The sequence below is a fragment of the Oncorhynchus nerka genome, linkage group LG18, assembly GCF_034236695.1.
Source record: "Oncorhynchus nerka isolate Pitt River linkage group LG18, Oner_Uvic_2.0, whole genome shotgun sequence".
NCBI classification, from domain to species: domain Eukaryota; kingdom Metazoa; phylum Chordata; class Actinopteri; order Salmoniformes; family Salmonidae; genus Oncorhynchus; species Oncorhynchus nerka.
In genome coordinates, this window is record NC_088413.1 from 23,877,312 (window position 1) to 23,897,620 (window position 20,309).

Here is a 20,309-nt window from a genome sequence, read left to right on the forward strand (position 1 = left end):
GACTTGACACAGTACCATTGATAGAAGCAATTTATTTGAATGTGTACAGATGAGGTCAATTATATTGGCGCCACTTGTACTTTGCAGTAGAGCAGAATGTTCTGCTTTCTCTTACCCTGTAGGCACCTGCAACTTACTACAGGTGACAAATGACTCATTGCCTCTAAATTAATGAATTTTGAATAAGCTAGTCTAGGCCATTTGACTTAAGTGAAAAATATTAATTTCGATTTGGTCCTGTGAAGTGTAAACAAGTTATTCATTTAAATGTATTTTGAAGGAAGTGAATCATGCAAGGGTGCCAATATTTAACCACATCTAAAAATGAGTACTCATGTTTCAAACAATAACTGAATATCAATTTGTAGTTACCGACAAACGGTTATTGAAGCAATGCTTTATTACAAAGGAGGCTAAACAGGCTTTCAGACAGGCACAAAAATACTCTTATTTACAACAGACAGACATTTAAACTTGGGTGTGCGAGTGGAAGAAAAATAACTTTGGCACACAAGTAGTATTTCCTTTCTGTGCAAGAACAAAATGTGCACCTACCCAGAATAATATTGGTCAGTATTAAGTACATTTTACTAAACTAACTAGTAATAAAGACTCCTACCAGTAACTACCATATATTTTATCTATCTTGTATAATTCAGAGTTGAACTGCAAGATCTTGCGATGTCAAACGTTAAGTGATTTTAAAACAGACTATAAAGCTTCCTTGTCCCACTCCATTTTTGCCATGACATTCTCAAACATGATACTGTCAAATTTTCACCACATAGCAGAATAGTTCAAACAAAGTAAGGTCAGGGATGGGTTAGATATGCAAGTATTATTGGGGTAGCCTAGTGGTTAGAGCGTTGGACTAGTAACCGGAAGGTTGCAAGTTTAAACCCCCGAGCTGTCGTTCTGCCCCTGAACAGGCCGTTAACCACTTTTCCTAGGCTGTCATTGAAAATAAGAATTTGTGGAACCACTTTTTACTACCATCAGTTTAAAAAACAGCCACAGTGGATGCATTCATCATAAAAAATGAAATCTAAAATAGGACTTTGGAAGACACTGCTCTGTAGGGTTTAAGACGTGGGTGTTCAGACCAGAGAAGAGCCTGGATTTGTACGATTTGGTGGTGTTTGGACTAGTGTGAGAAGGTCAGCAGCACCAACATCCCCTTCAGTTTAGTCAGTCAGATGTTTCTTCATCAGTTGGTTTCCTCTTGGGCCTTCACTACACTGCCGGCAAAGGGGACGGCAACTAGCACAGCGCTGTTAAGAACGTTTATAGAAGTTATACAAACACAAAATGGGGATGTAACTAGCAAATTGACAAAATACAGATACTTTGAACATTTGCTTGGTTTAGGACTTCTTGTTCATGAAACTTACTCAGGCCCAAAGAGATACAGTGAACAGAGTGAGATGGAGGACATTCGCCAACGGCCTAAGGAACATGCAGGATTGGTTAAGTCTTGTGAGCAAGCACAGACCTCCAAACACCCAGAACCTATTGGCCCCTGTCGGTCTGTCCGTCCAACAGTCCATCTGTCTGTCTTACCTGCTGTTATCACCTGTAGAGGCCTCTTCAGCAGGCTTCTCCTTGTCCGACTCCTGCTTCTTATCATCTGGACTGGAGTCGCCATTCATATTGTTATCTAGAGCAAGCGTCACACACACGTCAGGAACAGACGCACACACACACACTTTCAGCCTGCATTAATTGACAACCATCTTCTTGTCCAGACATACATTTTTTTCCAGCTCTCCTTTTACGACCCCAAATCTGAAATCTCCTGTAGGAGTTAGGAGGGGGATGACATGTGATACGCTCATGCCTATATCTGGGCCAGGCGGAGACTAATCTGATTTTCTATCCATTGGAAATGCCTGTTTCATAGAGATGCTTATCTGAGGTGTGGCTAAGTGGTACGGATGTGGTCCCGACTAGAACACAACCCTCCTGGTCATGTTAATACTTACGGAGCCCTTCGTAAAAAAGGGCATAATGCCTACAGACCAGTCAGTCTGAAAAGTTATAGGATCACAGAAATGGAATTCTATGGTGGTAAGGCTGCTGGGGAATTTTACTATGACTCAAATCCATTTTTTTGCATACCTGATTATAATCTGGTATTTTTCCTGCAGTCTGAACAACCCCAAAAAATTAAATCACATGAATCTGATATTTCAAGTCACATTTCAAATCACCTTTGTATGTGGTTTGAAATCAGATTCAAATCGGATTTATTTTCTCTCAAGTGTTTTTTTTAGACTGTTTTTAGGCATATCTTGTTGCTTGCTGATACTCTTGACAGTTTTGGCAAGAACAAGTGGTAGCTAACTATTTTGTTAATTGTTTACAAACAAATTAGTGAATATGCTAGAGAGCTAAACAGCTAGCTAGTTGACTGCTGTGGCTAGCCAAAAAGGACTCCTTTTCAAAGTTGGATCATATACTTTGAAACTTTAAAAAGGGTGTTTTTACCAGGGGTCACTCATATTACCGCCAGTCACGAGTCATGACCGCAGTAAGATTCCACGTAACCGTTCATGGTCATCTCCTTTGATGCACTCTGGACATTCTTTGGTAGTACCCAACTTGCTAACTACCATCAGGTCCTAATGGCCTGCTACTCAGGGCTCTATTGTCCCGCTAACCACTCTGATGTCAATGCAAATACAATTGAAAATCACATCAAGCACTTATCAAAACAGTAGCCCGATCTTACTTTTAAAATGCACCTCACGGTGATGATTCAATTGAACAGTGTAAAACATAGTTGGACAGTTCTTTCTAAGGTGATGATTCATTCAAAACTCCCATAAGCATATTGGAGCTGATGCATGAGCCCAGATCCCCCAAAAAGAAAATGGAATTAAGATGTTATAAAATACATACGCCTACTGCATATTACACATGGTAGAAAAACAAAACTCATTTAAGATGTATTTGGTACATAATTGGTCTACTCTATACAAATGATAGTAATTGCTTTTCAGTGTGGACTGTATTATTATGCATAATGGATGGACTGGACCTGCTGCAACGCTCCAACATGTATACCATGAGTCTGGGAGAGAACGTACAGGCCTAGGCCATGCTGTTGGTTCACTGACTGTGGAGGTCGGCTCACAGTTAACCTGCAATTAGTGAATTTCATTTCATTTTGAATAGCCTTGTAATAGGGAATGTTCATAATTAATTGGGTGACATGCTTGGAGTGAAATAAATATTCTTATATTTATTTCTCAGCTGCTCATATTAAGCACATGCTGGCTATAAACCCCAAGTAGCTTACAAAACGGGCTGGTGGGAAAGCGCGGCCTCCACTCACTATTCGAGTGCAGACAGATTACGTCTTTTCCCCCCCTGCCCCTGTTCCTGCCCATTTGATAAATGGCCCATTCTAAATCGAAACAAATGTTACATTTTTGGTAAAGACCAGACTAAATTGAGAATAGTTTGATGGTTGAAAATATGATCAGTTGATGAGAACAGCTGTGCAGCCTGAGGCAAGCTTTTTTTTAAATACTTTTTCAAATCAACAACAGCTTATAGTCAGTCGGATCATCCAGACCATATACGTTCTGATTTCTAAGACATTCTAATGTTTGCATCATTCACAACTAAAGTTCCCAAATAACTCTAAATCTAGCATATATAAAGACCTGTTTCAAATGGTCACTTTATGCTCTCGCTCCGTAATGGGAAAAATATACTTTCTATTTGATGCAGCTAAGTTCAATTATATTCTTCTTACTATAAAATCATATAACATAAAATAATGCGATGGTACTTCTATATTATCAGCTAGATGAACAAGCCCTTGGCATGGAGCATAGCCAGATAACATAGGCCTACAGTAGCCTGGCCGACTCATGTTCTGTTCTTCTGAAATACCTTTTCTTCATATCATAATGTTTCTTTAGACCTGACTAAAATACATGGACTTATTGCGATGGTGTACATTAAATTGATTTAGACTTTTTTTTAAATGTAGATGTTCCAGAGGGGCGAATCAGCGGCTTGTATGCGAGGAGGCATGGAGATGCTGAAGGTGTTTGTTAATTAACAGTCATTTACCGTGAGACCGCCAGTCTTTGCATGACAATAACCTGCTGACCAGATTTCATGACCCTAAAACTGATTTTGAACATCGAAAGCAACTTGGAAATGTCCATGGCAGGCATTGTCGTCACCTTAGCTTGCTACACTTGGGGCGGCAGCGTAGCCCCTGAGCTGACAAGGTACAAATCTGTCGTTCTGCACCTGAACAAGGCAGTTAACCCACCGTTCCTAGAACCGTCATTGAAAATAAGAATTTTTTCTTAACTGACTTGCCTAGTTAAATAAAAGGTCAAATAAATGGAGTGCTAGGAAGCACGTCACGAGCACCACCACCAATCAACACCACCCGTCGTTACTATGACAACTAGCGTAGCGTAGCCAGAAAATGACTTGTCTGAACACACATATCCAAATTTGGTCACATTTAACTTGCCATTTGGACAGTCAGTATTCCAAAACCGATTTGTGCATTAAGGCCTGCAGTGTGAACAGGGCTTTAGTCTACACGAGCGGCCTAACTGGTCATAAAGGGTGGCCAATGACGTGGCCAGAATACCAAAGCCTATATGATCAGTAGACAACACTCTTTTCATACAGGGATGAATGCACAATGCTCACACCAATTTTCATTCCAATGAATCTCCCATTGACAACATGAGGATTTATGCAAAAGTTGCGTGTATTTCCAGTTTGGATCCAGCCCACCATAACTGATTAAATACAATGTCAAATCATAATACCATATGTGGGCATAACTAGAATTTGAGATAATTCTCCTAATGTTAACACTGCCTGACTTATGCAAAAAATCTGATTTGTGTGTGCATATTACAAGTTGGCATTGAGCCAAGAGTGGATACGTAACTACCTATACTAAGTGAGTGTTTATCTTTCATCACAATATGTTCCCACAGTAATTGTTTATGTAAAAAATGTAATTACTAAAAAACATTCTAAACAAAAGGGCACAGATCTGTTAAGTCTCAGATTCGGTTTGGCCTTTCTCTATACTGGCTGGTGAGGAGTTTCTCCCAAACAATTAGTCTTTTGGACAGAAATTCACAGGATATGTCACAGGCCACACAATGAGCATTGCAGAACACTGAGGAAGACACACATCCTTCTGAATCTGTAATGTTTGATGAGTTGACGCTCATCACATCTAGGATTTCTATCAGATTCCCAAGGAGGAATATGTAGGGCGTTGACCCTAACCACAGATACTGGGTAATATTTCTTCATCTTTCTGAAGGATTCTGTAGGCTAATCTGATCTGAGACCAGTGCTTTTGGACAACTTCTAAACCCAGCTATTGTGAGTGATCAGGTATCAACCACACGACTCCAAATTACATTAGCCCACTGAGCTAAAGCCTTGGGTTTAGCTCTAGGTCCAGACATACAGTCAGTAATGTGTCACCAAACCACCTCCCTTACATTTATTACTTATCTCCCACTCCACAAGACCCCGGTCCCACTCCTACACTCCCATTGTTGTGTTGTTCTCCCTGACTTGCTCAGCCTTCTTCAAAGCACCACTCTTGGCTTTACTAAGTTCACTAGTGTGCAGCTTGCCAGTGTGTATATAGGAACAGAGCCCCAGTCCCTCACTCCTCACAGTACCTGTGTTGTTCTCCCTGGCCCGATCAGCCTTCTTCTGGGCTCCCTTCCTGGCCTCCTCCTGCTGCTTCTGCTCTGCTATGGACTTGTTGAGCACCTGGCTGAGCAGCTGGTCCCCCTCCCCCAGCAGGAACATGCTCTTAAACTTGTTGTACAGCATGGTAGACTTGTCCATGATGTCCTGGCTGGCCTTGAACCTCCGGATCTGCTCACCCATGGAGAACAGACAGTAAACTCAGGTTGGTAGAGCATAGCGTTTGTAATGCCAGGATAGTGGGTTTGATTCCCGGGACCAACCCGTATGTAAAATGTATGCACAAATGAATAAGTTGCTTTGGGTAAAAGAGTCTGCTAAAGGACATTTATTATTATTAGAATATCAATAGCATTTCACTTAATAAATCCCCAGATCTGGCAACAAAGAGCAGCATGTACATGGGGTATAAAGTATGCATGAACATATAAACATGCATACAATTAGCAGATGTTCTTATGTACTCTTATAATGTGACGACCTAAGCAGAAGGAGAGGGCCAAGTGGCAGTAGGTGTGTGTCTATGACCTAAGCAGAAGGAGAGGGCCAAGTGGCAGTAGGTGTGAGTCTATGACCTAAGCAGAAGGAGAGGGCCAAGTGGCAGCAGGTGTGAGTCTATGTAGGGGAATCTCTACCCTCAACCCCAGCAGGGTGGGTCAGCACATGCATTCTGGGACACTTTTGGTGACATTCACACTTCAACATTAACTCAGGACACAGCAGCTGTGTGGAGGGACTAGCATAATGATTGGTACTTGGTTTATGGTGAAACAAAAGGCATTGAGAACTAAGTGTTTGTGTGTGTGTATGTAGGGGGGCAGCTCTGACAGAGACGTTACCTTTTTGAGTGTTGCAATGAGCTCTGAGTGTTTCTGCAGGTGCTGGGTGGTGACCTGCAGCATGCCCAGCTCATCCAACGCCACCAGACACTTCTTCACATCCTACACACACACACACGAGACAAAACTATTTATCTTCTTCAACCAGGTGAGTAACAGCCTATTAGACAAAAATACAAAAGGTCTTACCCCCCCAAACAATAATAACTGTATAGTGCAAGGCTGGGGTCAATTCCATTTCAAATCAGTAAGTTAACTGAAATTGGCCATAACTTTTGCTGGTATTGTCACCAATACAGCTGCTGGTTTTGTCACCAATACAGCTGCTGGTTTAGTCACCAATACAGCTGCTGGTATAATCACCAATACAGCTGCTGGTTTTGTCACCAATACAGCTGCTGGTTTTGTCACCAATACAGCTGCTGGTTTTGTCACCAATACAGCTGCTGGTTTTGTCACCAATACAGCTGCTGGTTTTGTCACCAATACAGCTGCTGGTTTTGTCACCAATACAGCTGCTGGTTTTGTCACCAATACAGCTGCTGGTTTTGTCACCAATACAGCTGCTGGTTTTATCACCAATACAGCTGCTGGTTTTATAACCAATACAGCTGCTGGTTTTATAACCAATATAGCTGCTGGTTTTATCACCAATATAGCTGCCGGTTTTGTCACTAATATAGCTGCTGGTTTCGTCACTAATATAGCTGCTGGTTTTGTCACTGATATAGCTGCTGGTTGTGTCACTAATATAGCCGTTTTGCCCATTTGAGATGGGCTGGTATGTGTTGACTGGGCATAATGGACATGACTAAGTCACCCAGGATAAAAGCATCTGCTAAATGTCATATTAAATGTCACCCAGAAATAAATCTGGTAACAGTCAGGAAGGTGTCAAGAGGTCAAGTGAACTCAATGACAACTAGTGTTCCCCTTGTCCACACGGGTACTCCTTGTATATAAACTCCTTATTTGTTTTTATTGTGTTACCATTTTATTTAGCAAATATTGGTCTTACTTTTTAACTCTGCAGTGTTGGGAATGGGCTCGTAAGCATTTCACTGTTGTAGTCGGCGCATGTGACCAATACAAAATGGGATTAGATGTTTCCCCCCCATAAATATGGTATAGTTGGTGTTGTTTGGGAAGGGGTTGTTTGGTTAAGAGTAGCAGAAGAGCCATCCGTTACAATAGACGGACACACAAAACGTTCAACTTGAAATGTACTTATACCATTGCATAACAACTTCACCCTCGGTCTAACCAAAAAGAGCAGCTTCTTTTTCTTTCAGCCTCATGTAAACCCAGACAAAAACCTGATGCTTTACTCAGTGAACTTGTCTGCTCTGAAGACCTGAATCCATCACAGGTCAAGATAAGGTTCAACTAGACTCTGGCTTCAGTGTGACAGCCAAAAATGTCAAACAAAACCAAAACCACCCTTCAGCTTACAATGGCTAGGCTAGGAGGATACATTAAACTGTCTCCCAACTAAAACCTAGAATGATTTGAAAGCTTCTTCTTCTGCAAAAAGTGAGTGTGTAAAATGACCCTGGTGAAGTAAATAATTGATTGTCTCTTGGGTAAGGGCTCTGTAGAAGGCAAGGTCTAGATTTAGGGCAGTCTTTTAGGGCAACTTACTGGGTTGTCAATCTTGAGGGAGATTTTGATTTCTCCATGCAACCTCTGCAGCCTCGATTCTATCGATATCTCTGCCATGAAGGAAACAAAAACCGACATCGGTCATGATTTGTTCATGAAAGCCAGAGTTGATCTATCTTGACAGAGGACAAGTAGTACCAAGTAGTCACCTTTCTTCTTGTCTCCTTTCCTTTCATCCACTTTGTTTCCATCATCTTTGTTTTGCCTGAAACACAGAAGACCATTAACGCACCAAATCAACTCAGGTCATGTGTCCATTTCAATTTGAAGTTCACATGCAAATGACTTCCCAAAAACCTCACACATGTACACACACACACACACACACACACACACACACACAACCAAACAAACTGAACTGCCAGTCATTTTAAGAGTAGCACCACTGGAAATTCCATCATCAACATATCAACTGGAGATCATTTGAGATGGATGTACAGAACAGGGAACCCAATTCCCACCCCATCCAGACCCCTACGGAGTGTTTTTATGGAGACTTCTGCCCAGTGCCAGCAGGGGATGTGGGATGTGGAGCCCCCGTGGGGGGGGATTGAATGTGAAATGACGAGACAGAGGCATTGATGCGAGTAACCGGTCTTGTTCAGTACATCACAATCCATCCGGGTATCTCAAGCACACCGGTAAAACACATGAGTTGCAGTAATGAACATTTACCAACAGATGTCAGATGACAAGATGTGCCCATGAAAGCGGACCTCTGGCACTTTAAACTGAAGCTTTTTTATGCTTAGCCTTAGCTTGACCTGTCTGCATCTGACCATCAGGGCCAGCAGCTTGGCGTCATGGTCACATTCTGCCTCCTCATCACTGTCCCCACAGCCCAATACGAGGATGTCATCTACTATGGGTTCCACGCCACTGAGTCCCATCAACAGCTCATGCTGTTTCCGCTGATACACCTCTGGAGCCACAGAGACACCAAACAGAAGCTTCAACCACCTCTTCCTGCCCCAGGGTGTCCAAAAGGTGGTCATCATGTAGCTGCTGGGCTCGTCGAGCTCACAGCAGGAAGGCATCTCTGGCATCCACGAGCGTGAAGACTCTGGCCTTTGGGAGCTTGTAAAGAACATCCTCCAACGTGGGCATAATGTAATGTGAACGTCGCAGAGCCCAGTTGAGGTGTTTAGGATCAATGCATACCTGGTTTCTTGACGATAACCATACTACTTATCCAGTCTGTAGGCTCGGTGACGGATATGATGTGGTCATCTGCTTCTTATTTGTCAAGCTGAGCCTTCGTAGCTGCTTTCATGGCCACTGGTACATTGCACACTGGACAGGCTGGATTGCTGCGTCCAACTCAAAGTGGACTTCCCCGGGAACTGACTCAACCGGTGCGTTGAAGACATCATGGTACTTGCTTAGGAGTGTCTCCTTGCTCAGGGGCCCAGCCTGGACTTTGTCTATAATGTTAAGATCAGCTGGGATGGTGAAGTTAATAAGCCCAAGGCGCTCGCATGTAGAACCTGACAGTAATGGCTGTTGACTAGCCTCAACTATTTCAAACTCAAGGGTGTGTTTCTGGCCATGTAAAACACACTCTGTCACAAACAGGCCTAAAGAGGTCATGAACTGGCCTGAATACAGTTTCAGCTTGGTGCTACTCTGTTTGAGTTTGTCTCTGGGCGCGAGCCTCCTTTTGTCTTTAAGGCTCATAACGTTGCATGTGGCCCCTGAATCTAGCTGGCATTGCTGTGGTTTATTATTAAGTAGCAGAGTGACAAACCACTTTGTCCTTTGGCCCTCACAGCCCCTATGCACTCGCTAGCATATACATCCTCTGTGCTGTCGTTCCCTTCATCTGTGTTTGTTTCCATGGAGTGCACTTTACCCTCCTTTCTCTTGCTTTTCATGCAGACCCTTGCGAAGTGATTAGCTGTATCACAGGATATGCATATTTTTCCATAGGCTGGGCAGTGTTCTTTTCCTCGTCCATGAGAAATGCCACAATATCGGCATGTATTGGGGTTGTCTACTACAGAGTTGGCTGTAGTATTAGCATTAGCTGTGGCAAAGGGGAATTTCTTTACTGGCTGCCTGAATGTAGCATTGACATTGTCCATATGTTGCCTTTCTAGCTCCATGGACCTTATCCGTATATCAGTGAGCTCTGCTGCACGGCATGTCTCCACTGCCAAGGCCAGCGTCAGGTCACGTTCTCTCAGCAAACGTCTGTGGGTGCCATCATCAGTTATGCCAAGCACAATCTCATCTCTGATCAGTTCATCTCTTAAAGCACCATAGTCACATGTAGCTACCTTTTCCCTTAACCTAGTGACAAAGCTGTCAGTGGACTCCCCATTCTCCTGTTTGCAACGACCGAAAACATAACGCTCGTAGATGACGTTCTTTGCTGGCGTAAAGTAATGTTTAAGAGCATCAAGAATAGCTATAGCGTTACCTTGCTGAGCTGCTGTTAGGTTCAGGTTGTGTTTGTATACGTGGATGGCGTAAAGTAATGTTTAAGAGCATCAAGAATAGCTATAGCGTTACCTTGCTGAGCTGCTGTTAGGTTCAGGTTGTGTTTGTATACGTGGATGACGTAAAGTAATGTTTAAGAGCATCAAGAATAGCTGCAGCGTTACCTTGCTGAGCTGCTGTTCGGTTCAGGTTGTGTTTGAATACGTGTCGGCATTCAGTTCCCATTATAGTCCTCAAAGTGGCAGCCACTGCCTCATCTTCCTTTTCCAGAAGTCCCGTTGCTAGTGCATATTCCTCCCATTCACCTCTAAACGTATCCCAGTTCGTGCTCCAATCCCCGCTGAGCTTCATAACGGCGGGAGGGGGAATGTTCGCTGCCATGTCTAACCGGTGCTAACAACACTGAAGCTAACTAGCAAACTCACTCTAGCTAAGGCCAATTCCGGCAAAATATTACTCAAATAAGCATTTGTTTGGTAAACCAGAACAGGTGACTCTAATTTGCGGAAAGCATGGTTAGTTATCCGACTCCATGTTTGAATGTTAAATGACGAGACAGAGGCATTGATGCGAGTAAACGGTCAGGTTCAGTACATCAAAATCCATCCGGGTATCTCAAGCACACCAGCAAAACACATGAGTTGCAGTAAAGAACATTTACCAACAGATGGCATCACTGTGCCTACACCCATAACAGGGATGTGGCGCCCCTGTGTGGGGTGATGTGGAGCCCCGGGGGGGGATGTGGAGCCCCAGTGGGGGTGGAGCCCCAGTGGGGTACTAAACTAAAGGTGAGTGTTGGGAGATAGATAAGACGGATGGTTGCCTTACTCTTTCTGCTCGTCTGGTTTGCGTCGTTGACGATCGTCTTTGTCCCCTGTCTCGGTCAGAGTGGGCTGCTGCCGCTTGCGGTCTCCCGCAACCCCCTTGCTCTTCTAATGGTTAACAGGGTGGAGAAAGAGATGCTGATTGGATGTACATACATGTAGACATGCTTGGCTGGCAATGTTTGTCATGACATGGTTTCACTGTGTAACTGTCTGCTTCACTAGGCTATTTAGGGCACACTCTGTAATAGTGGAAACATTAACTAAATTAGAATAACTAGTTCACTACTTTTGACCAGAGCCCCAGGCCCCCTAATCCCTATTTAGGGCACATAGGGAATAGGGTGCCATTTGGAATTTAGCCAATCCCTGTTGGTGAGGTGATTTGTTGTGGTTCACCTCTCCGAGTCTCAAATGGCACCCTATTACCTGTTTAGTGCACTACTCCCTATGGGCCCTGGTCAATAGTAGTGTACCACATAGGGATTAGGGTTCCATTTGGGACACTTCCCCTGTCTGGTTGTGGAACACCCACCTCCTGGTTCTCTGAGTCAGAGGAGCTCTCCTCTTTGGTCTGTCTCCTCCGTTTAGCATCAGGGTCCTTCTTCCCCTCCAACTCTCTCCCTTTGTTGTCTTCCTTCTTTCTCCTCCCGTCCAGCCTCTTCCCCTCCTCTCCTCTCTTGGACTTGTCTTCCGGCGTCCTCTTTCTCTTTCTCTCCGACTCAGCAGTGTCCCTGAATGGAGAGAAACGTCTTTTAGGAGTTATTTTACCCAGGAAAGTCAAAGCAATGTTGCTCAATGGTAGCTACAGTAGTGGTGAGCCACTGTTGTTTTTCTGACAATTAAACAGTCCGTTAATGATGGATTACTAGTGGATCCTTTAAAATCAGCAGATGGGTCTCATATAGATTCTATTAGATACATAGAACTGAAATTGTATAGAACTGAAATTCTTAAAATACACATTTATTGTTCTTGTAAATATACATTTGCTCATATTGTATGTATTTCTGTGTGTTTCTTGTCTGTCTGTATGTCTCTTGCTCTAGATAACAATATGAATGGCGACTCCAGTCCTGATGATAAGAACCAGGAGTCGGACAAGGAGAAGCCTGCTGAAGAGGCCTCTACAGGAGATAACAGCAGGTAAGACAAACAGATGAACCATAACCACAACCGTACATGTCACTGCCTGAGCCCTGGGGGTCGTGCTGCTGGAGTAGGAGCATCTTCTCAGCTTTGGTCTTCCTGCCTCGCCTCTTAGGAGTGGGGCCCTCTCCATCTGGACACACACAGGTCATAGAGTTTGTAGTTATGAGTCGTCATCATTTATCATAATGAGGGGGGGACACTACTGTCCCAATACAGAGGAGCACTATGCAAGCTGTTTTCCATTACTTTGGTTGTTGTTTTACCCTTTGACAAAACAATAGAGTGCCTGGGGTAGATCTGCTGTCTTGTACACAGTGGGAAAGGTAGAGGGTTGCATTGACAGACACTGTACCTTGAGGGCTGGATGTGGGACTGTTGGCAGCGTCCTCTTTCTCAGAGTCGGCCTCTACATCACTCTGACAAGAGACACAAGACAGCGAGTTTAGGTTCAAAGTGATTCACAAGTTGTATTATGTCTAGATTAGGTGAATTCATGTTATACTTCAGCAATAAGGCCCGGGGGGGTGTGGTATATGGTCAATATACCACGGCTATGGGCTGTTCTCATCCACGACGCAACACAGAGTGCCTGGACGCAGCCCTTAGCCATGGTATATTGCCCATATACCACAAACCCCAGAGGTGCCTTATTGCTATTATAAAAACTGGTTACCAACATAATTAGAGCAGGGAAAATCAAATATTTTGTCATACCCGTGGTATACGGTCTGATATATACGGCCAATCAGCATTCAGGGCTCGAACCACCCAGTTTATAAATGAGGATATGGGATACCTTTTTCTTCCTTCTTCTCTTGGGTTTGGGAGTGTCTGTAGATTCATTTGGTGTGGGGTCCTAGAAAAAACAGACATACAGATACTGTCAAATAGATTGGCACACTTTGCTCTTCACAATGCAGTGCAGTGGAGTAGAATGTTCTGCTTTTCTATAAAATTGCTATTTTTACCCTGTAGGCACATGAAACTTAGCACAGGTGAGAAATTACACAGTAAAAACAAGAATCATTGGCTCCAAACAAATTAATTTGATCAATTTAATCCAAGCCATTATTTTACTTTGAAGTTAGAAATCTTAATGTATTTATTTTTTGACTGCATCTGTATTGTAATAATTCCCTCCCAACTGTCCTTGCATTAAAATAAGGGGAAGTTGTGTTTCAGCCACATCTAGTGGATTACTGTGGTATTACACCTACCAAGTCAGCAGGCAAGAGTCTAGTTTCCAAGTCCCAGAACAGTTCCTATCAAATGAAGGATCAGTCATTGGCGCAAGAGAGCAACTTACCTTTCTCCAGAGCGACATAGAATGCCATGCAAAAATAAAACATAAATACGTTGCTTTAACTGATAAGAATTGCTGTAGTTCAGCCCACCAATTAAAAGCTTGATAAAAACACCACAAGGAGTGAGGGAGCAACACGTGCCACTGATCAACAATCAGGCCTCAGTGCCTGAGTCAGTAAAACAGTCTAGTACATCAAACCTTTAGGAGGTGGGAAGGAAAGGGAGGGAACATGCATTCAGGTCATGCAAATTACATTTAACATACCACATCTAATTCACAAAAACATTTACCCATTTATTTACATTTTTATGGTGAAGGACCACTCTCACTAAACACAACATTTGGGTGATCCCCCATAGTGAGAGCCCAGGTTTGTTCAAAATGAACGACAGTGGTTATTTTAAGGGCACAATCACACCAATATCCATGGTATATTAAACTTACAGGCTGTAACACAGGTACTGAAAACTCCTCTCTCTTTGCCCTGCCCTCTCACCATTCACTACAGGGAAATAACCCTCCATACCCCTGTCCTCCCCTGTAGTTCAGTGGTACAGTTGTAAAACACTCAAAATACCATTGTTACCAACAGAAAAACCAGGCTAGCTAAGAAACAGAGGGAGGATACGGCGCCAAACCATCACCTTGAGGCTTTGCAACGGTAGTCGTGCAAGCCAATGGTAACACGGTTGCCTAGCAATAGGAACAAAATAACACCACCTATAAAAGGAAAGTCACCAGGTGCCACATCATGCTTTCCCTAAGTGGGGTGCGAGGGTCACCTATCCCATCATGCAACAGTACGTACATCCTGGCCCTGGGGCTGTCCCTGTTCAGAGACCTGCATGCCCCCATCCTCCTCATCATCCTCCTCCTGTCCAGCCTCACTCTCAGCCCCCGACACCTGTGTAACCATATCAAAACACACAGGGCCCAGGGTATGGGGGGTTAGGTTAGTTATTTAGTGGGGCCAATTGACAGCTAGACAGAGAGAGAAGTTGGGCCCCGTCTCTCCCTTGACTTCAGTCCTTCGCTCCCAGACAATTCCACACGTAATTGGGATTCAGCTTGGACAAACAACTCTGGTCAAGTACTAGTAATATACCCCACAAATAACATTTGCCAATTCAAGATTTGCCTCCTGGGGTATTAAGACACAAAGCACGGTACCATTGGCAAAAGGAGACAACATCAACAGCAGACAGACACATTGGTACAAGAGCGCACGGCATTTAATGTTACGTAGGCGTGGTGCTAGTCAAGAAAGTGAGGTTAGTCAGTATTCTATGGTGTTCACATGAATAACATAGTAAAGTCCATATAAAAAAATGATCTATGAATTAAGGTAGATGGTAGAATAGTTAACATACTTTGGGTTTCTTCCTCTTCTCATAATCTCCCTCCTCGTCTCCTTCCGGGTTACTGTCAGAGTCCTTCTCCGTTACGTTATCCGACAGCATCATTTGCTAATGAAATAAAACCAAACATGTTACCAAAAAAAACTAAAAACATTCCTAAATCACAGACCTAGGAACAGACTACTTTAACCCCTAAACCCAACCTTAAAGGGGAAATCACAGACCTAGGAACAGACTACTTTAACCCCTAAACGCAACCTTAAAGGGGAAATCACAGACCTAGGAACAGACTACTTTAACCCCTAAACCCAACCTTAAAGGGGAAATCACAGACCTAGGAACAGACTACTTTAACCCCTAAACCCAACCTTAAAGGGGAAATCACAGACCTAGGAACAGACTACTTTAACCCCTAAACCCAACCTTAAAGGGGAAATCACAGACCTAGGAACAGACTACTTTAACCCCTAAACCCAACCTTAAAGGGGAAATCACAGACCGAGGAACAGACTACTTTAACCCCTAAACGCAACCTTAAAGGGGAAATCACAGACCGAGGAACAGACTACTTTAACCCCTAAACGCAACCTTAAAGGGGAAATCACAGACCTAGGAACAGACTACTTTAACCCCTAAACCCAACCTTAAAGGGGAAATCACAGACCTAGGAACAGACTACTTTAACCCCTAAACCCAACCTTAAAGGGGAAATCACAGACCGAGGAACAGACTACTTTAACCCCTAAACCCAACCTTAAAGGGGAAATCACAGACCGAGGAACAGACTACTTTAACCCCTAAACCCAACCTTAAAGGGGAAATCACAGACCTAGGAACAGACTACTTTAACCCCTAAACCCAACTTTAAAGGGGAAATCACAGACCGAGGAACAGACTACTTTAACCCCTAAACCCAACCTTAAAGGGGAAATCACAGACCGAGGAACAGACTACTTTAACCCCTAAACCCAACCTTAAAGGGGAAATCACAGACCGAGGAACAGACTACTTTAACCCCTAAACCCAACCTTAAAGGGGAAATCACAGACCGAGGAACAGACTACTTTAACCCCTAAACCCAACCTTAAAGGGGAAATAACAGACCGAGGAACAGACTACTTTAACCCCTAAACCCAACCTTAAAGGGGAAATCACAGACCTAGGAACAGACTACTTTAACCCCTAAACCCAACCTTAAAGGGGAAATCACAGACCGAGGAACAGACTACTTTAACCCCTAAACCCAACCTTAAAGGGGAAATCACAGACCGAGGAACAGACTACTTTAACCCCTAAACCCAACCTTAAAGGGGAAATCACAGACCGAGGAACAGACTACTTTAACCCCTAAACCCAACCTTAAAGGGGAAATCACAGACCGAGGAACAGACTACTTTAACCCCTAAACCCAACCTTAAAGGGGAAATCACAGACCGAGGAACAGACTACTTTAACCCCTAAACCCAACCTTAAAGGGGAAATAACAGACCGAGGAACAGACTACTTTAACCCCTAAACCCAACCTTAAAGGGGAAATCACAGACCTAGGAACAGACTACTTTAACCCCTAAACCCAACCTTAAAGGGGAAATCACAGACCGAGGAACAGACTACTTTAACCCCTAAACCCAACCTTAAAGGGGAAATCACAGACCTAGGAACAGACTACTTTAACCCCTAAACCCAACCTTAAAGGGGAAATCACAGACCTAGGAACAGACTACTTTAACCCCTAAACCCAACCTTAAAGGGGAAATCACAGACCGAGGAACAGACTACTTTAACCCCTAAACCCAACCTTAAAGGGGAAATCACAGACCGAGGAACAGACTACTTTAACCCCTAAACCCAACCTTAAAGGGGAAATCCACATTTGAAACAATAACAAAAAGGCGTCACTTGTTTTGGTAAACAGCTGAGGGATGGGCCTTGAGAAATAGAATATTACTGCTCTTGCATTCATAGGCATAACTATGGATGCAAGGACTGACCATCCATGATATCCAAATGATTCAACCACATATTTTGAAGCTATACAGTGTTTGTTTACATTGACTTTGTTTTTTAAAATGTTGAGTTAAACAAGCTTATATTCTGGGTTCTGATGGGGTATGACACTTGAACTAAGCTCATGAGCCATTTATAAGTTATATTCTTCAAGAATCAATGGCTATATATCATTAATTTAACAGTCCAAAAATTGATGTAGCAATAGTAGATTGCCCCTTTAACCATTAGGGCAACCCCGCCCCCACCTACATAGAGAACTCCAGGGTCATGTTCATTTGGCACTAAATGGATGAATGTACTGATTGTTGGGGGAGCTAGCACATAAGTATTTCATTGCACCGTTTATACCTGCTGTAAACTGTGTACGTGACAAATAAAATAAGATTTGATGGGTTAGCTAAAATGCTACAGTTGTCCCTGACCCGACTGTCAACGTGCAACGTAGACAGTCGCGGATTAGGCCCCTCATCCTCCCCACTTTTGTTTCTGTCTAAAGTAACTAGACCATTAACAGGCATCATACAGTACGTCTTAGAGGTGCTTAGAAATTCGTAAAGTACTTTTCATATGGCTTTGAGGCCAAGCTGAACGCTCATATTCACTTTCTGTTGCATAACGTCTTCCGTTTGTGTGCCCTAATGAACACGAACCAGAGCAACATGACAAAAGAGAGGAGATAAAACAAACCTTCTCTCCATTCAGCTCCACCTTTGGGTTGTTCTCAACCTCCCACAGGCCTTCGTTGAAGCCCTTTCTCTTGTTAGGCTTGGCATACTTCTCTTTATTGGGCAGGTAGGGATATATATCTTTGGGGCCTAGGAATGCACTGCAATAGAGGAGGAAAGTCAATGCATAGATGCTTTTCTGGTGCTCAAACTGAAGTTTGTATATTGTACACAATGCCAATATCAAGTACTGGTGTATTGTTCAGATAGAGGGTGTAGTGTATTGTAGTATAGTGTATGGGTGAGACAAAGGGAACTACTGTAGCTAACTTCTTACGTTTCATGGGTACCAAAAAAAAAGATGGGAAACTTCATGTTGGCCGGCTTCACAGCTCCATCAGAGTAGTCATTAATCTGGTAGAAAGGGAAAGAGCAGAATTGATTAGCCTAGTGTGTACATGTCATGTAATTGGCAGACAATTCAAAACATCCATCTTTAATAAATGCCCTATGTGACAAATTATCTGTGTAACAAGTGCATTAAGTGTTTAGAATGGAAGTAACAACTCTATAATACCATGAAATAAGACAAATGACTATACGTTAAGAGCTGGGACGATAAACCAAAAATAATCGACAGACCATACCCATCACTTATCACAGGTTCCTAGGCCGTCATTGAAAATAAGAATTTGTTCTTAACTGACTTTCCTAGTAAAATAAAGGTAAAATAAATTTTAAAAAAGGCATTTTGATGATATCGTTCATTAAGATAAGTAGCCTATACTAGAGAAATATGAAGTTTGAAATGAAATAATTGTGCTAATATGAGTGATTGATAATGGGACAATTGATGGCTACAATCAGCAAACTAGTAGTAGTAGTTTAAAAGAATAATACATGAAAACATGTGGTGTAAATTGTAAATGCATCGTTATTGCATAATTTCAGACAATTTATCGCGATATGGATTTTTGTCGATCTCGCCCAGTTCTACATACGTCGTTATGGTAAATGGAAGTAACTTGTCTTGTGTGATTGTGTATTGGCTTACCCTGGCAGGCCAGTGAGGGTAGCCCTTCATCTTCGCAAAGATCAGGTCACCCGGTTTGTAATCCCGAGCCATTCTTCTTGCGACGTACGACACTCTGTTGACACATGTGACCAATCACATTTGATGTGATTTGATATTATTATAATAATACACAGATCATCTACACAGTGCAAACAGAATGCAACTTTAGCCTACATACACAGAAAGAACAGCTAGATTAAATGCATCAAGTCCTACATTGGGAAAATGTTACAGGACCATGCACCTACCTATTGCACACCTGAATTGAGTTTCAGTTGCGAATCCATTCTACAAGTGTCGGACTTGTAGAATGCATGATTCGTGCATAACAGTGTGGGTATGTAGCAAGGACACTATAACCCTTACCCCCATGCATTAGCCCATCGGGTCGTGCACACAAACAGAAACGTGGACGAATCCAGTTTCATTCCAAACACCGATATTCTCCCGCGACCCATGAACATGTCATTACATATGTTTACATGTAGATACATTTTCGTGCTTGTCAAAATGTAGTTACCTAGTGTTTAGATACAATGTTTCCTTTTCGCGACATTCTAGTATTTTCCGGTGACAACATGAACATGCGGGCTGGGCTGTCTTTCTAGCTTTGACCTCAGTTCAAAACGAACTAATACATATCGGTAAGAAAGGAATACTATTATGTGTATGTTAGTATCATATTCACAAACATTCTGAATGGTGTTACCTAGAAGAAAATGAAAAATGCTTACCAAAGTAGTACTATATTCGTAGCTAGCTAAGCAGCCTACACAACTTGTCCTGCTCCCGCGCAACACGGTAATGGATTTTACCATAATAGCTCTAAAATAGGGTGAGCTAAAATCCTAAAAAACCTAAATGATAGTCTTTGCAATGTGTATCTTCGTCTTTTTACGTGAAGAAAGTAATTGAAGTGACGTTATTTGTGCTTCTGGTGTGCACACAGTTGTATTTGTAGATGTAATCAATGCAAGACAATTCAAGTGGATGAGGTACACCCCTCTTATAAGATGCAGGTTTAGGAGAACTGCGCAAGTACATTTCCTTGGTACTGATGCTGCATTCTGTTATTATGGTTGACCAAGTCCACATGTGATCATTTTGACAGCTATTACAGTTGACTTGAGGAACTATACTTTCCGTTTTCCTCAAGTTGCCTCAAACTGAAATATGAGTTTGTCTAATACTCCAAAATTCGACTATGTTATCACATACTAATACATATCACTCATTTGCAGGTAAGAGC

General features: G+C 42.7%; 1 protein-coding gene across 3 annotated transcripts; it reads right to left on the reverse strand.

Annotated features, from left to right (window-relative positions):
* Positions 1-361: 361 nt before the first annotated feature.
* On the reverse strand, positions 362-19,893 carry psip1a (PC4 and SFRS1 interacting protein 1a). 3 transcript variants are annotated; one of them, XM_065003816.1, is made up of 18 exons: positions 19,795-19,893; positions 19,040-19,133; positions 18,323-18,399; positions 18,008-18,146; positions 15,323-15,418; positions 14,761-14,856; positions 13,443-13,502; positions 12,999-13,062; positions 12,677-12,776; positions 12,030-12,228; positions 11,499-11,602; positions 8,375-8,430; positions 8,205-8,275; positions 6,564-6,665; positions 5,694-5,895; positions 1,561-1,657; positions 1,392-1,446; positions 362-1,271 (listed from the first exon to the last, which is right to left on the reverse strand). In XM_065003816.1, the coding sequence occupies exons 2-17, from the start codon at positions 19,109-19,111 to the stop codon at positions 1,392-1,394; spliced, it is 1,590 nt and encodes a 529-aa protein (XP_064859888.1). In that variant the 5' UTR covers positions 19,112-19,133; positions 19,795-19,893; the 3' UTR covers positions 362-1,271. The 3 variants fall into 3 exon arrangements, with proteins under 3 accessions (XP_064859888.1, XP_064859886.1, XP_064859889.1); XM_065003814.1 differs by lacking the exon at positions 1,392-1,446; XM_065003817.1 differs by lacking the exons at positions 1,392-1,446; positions 14,761-14,856.
* Positions 19,894-20,309: the final 416 nt, after the last annotated feature.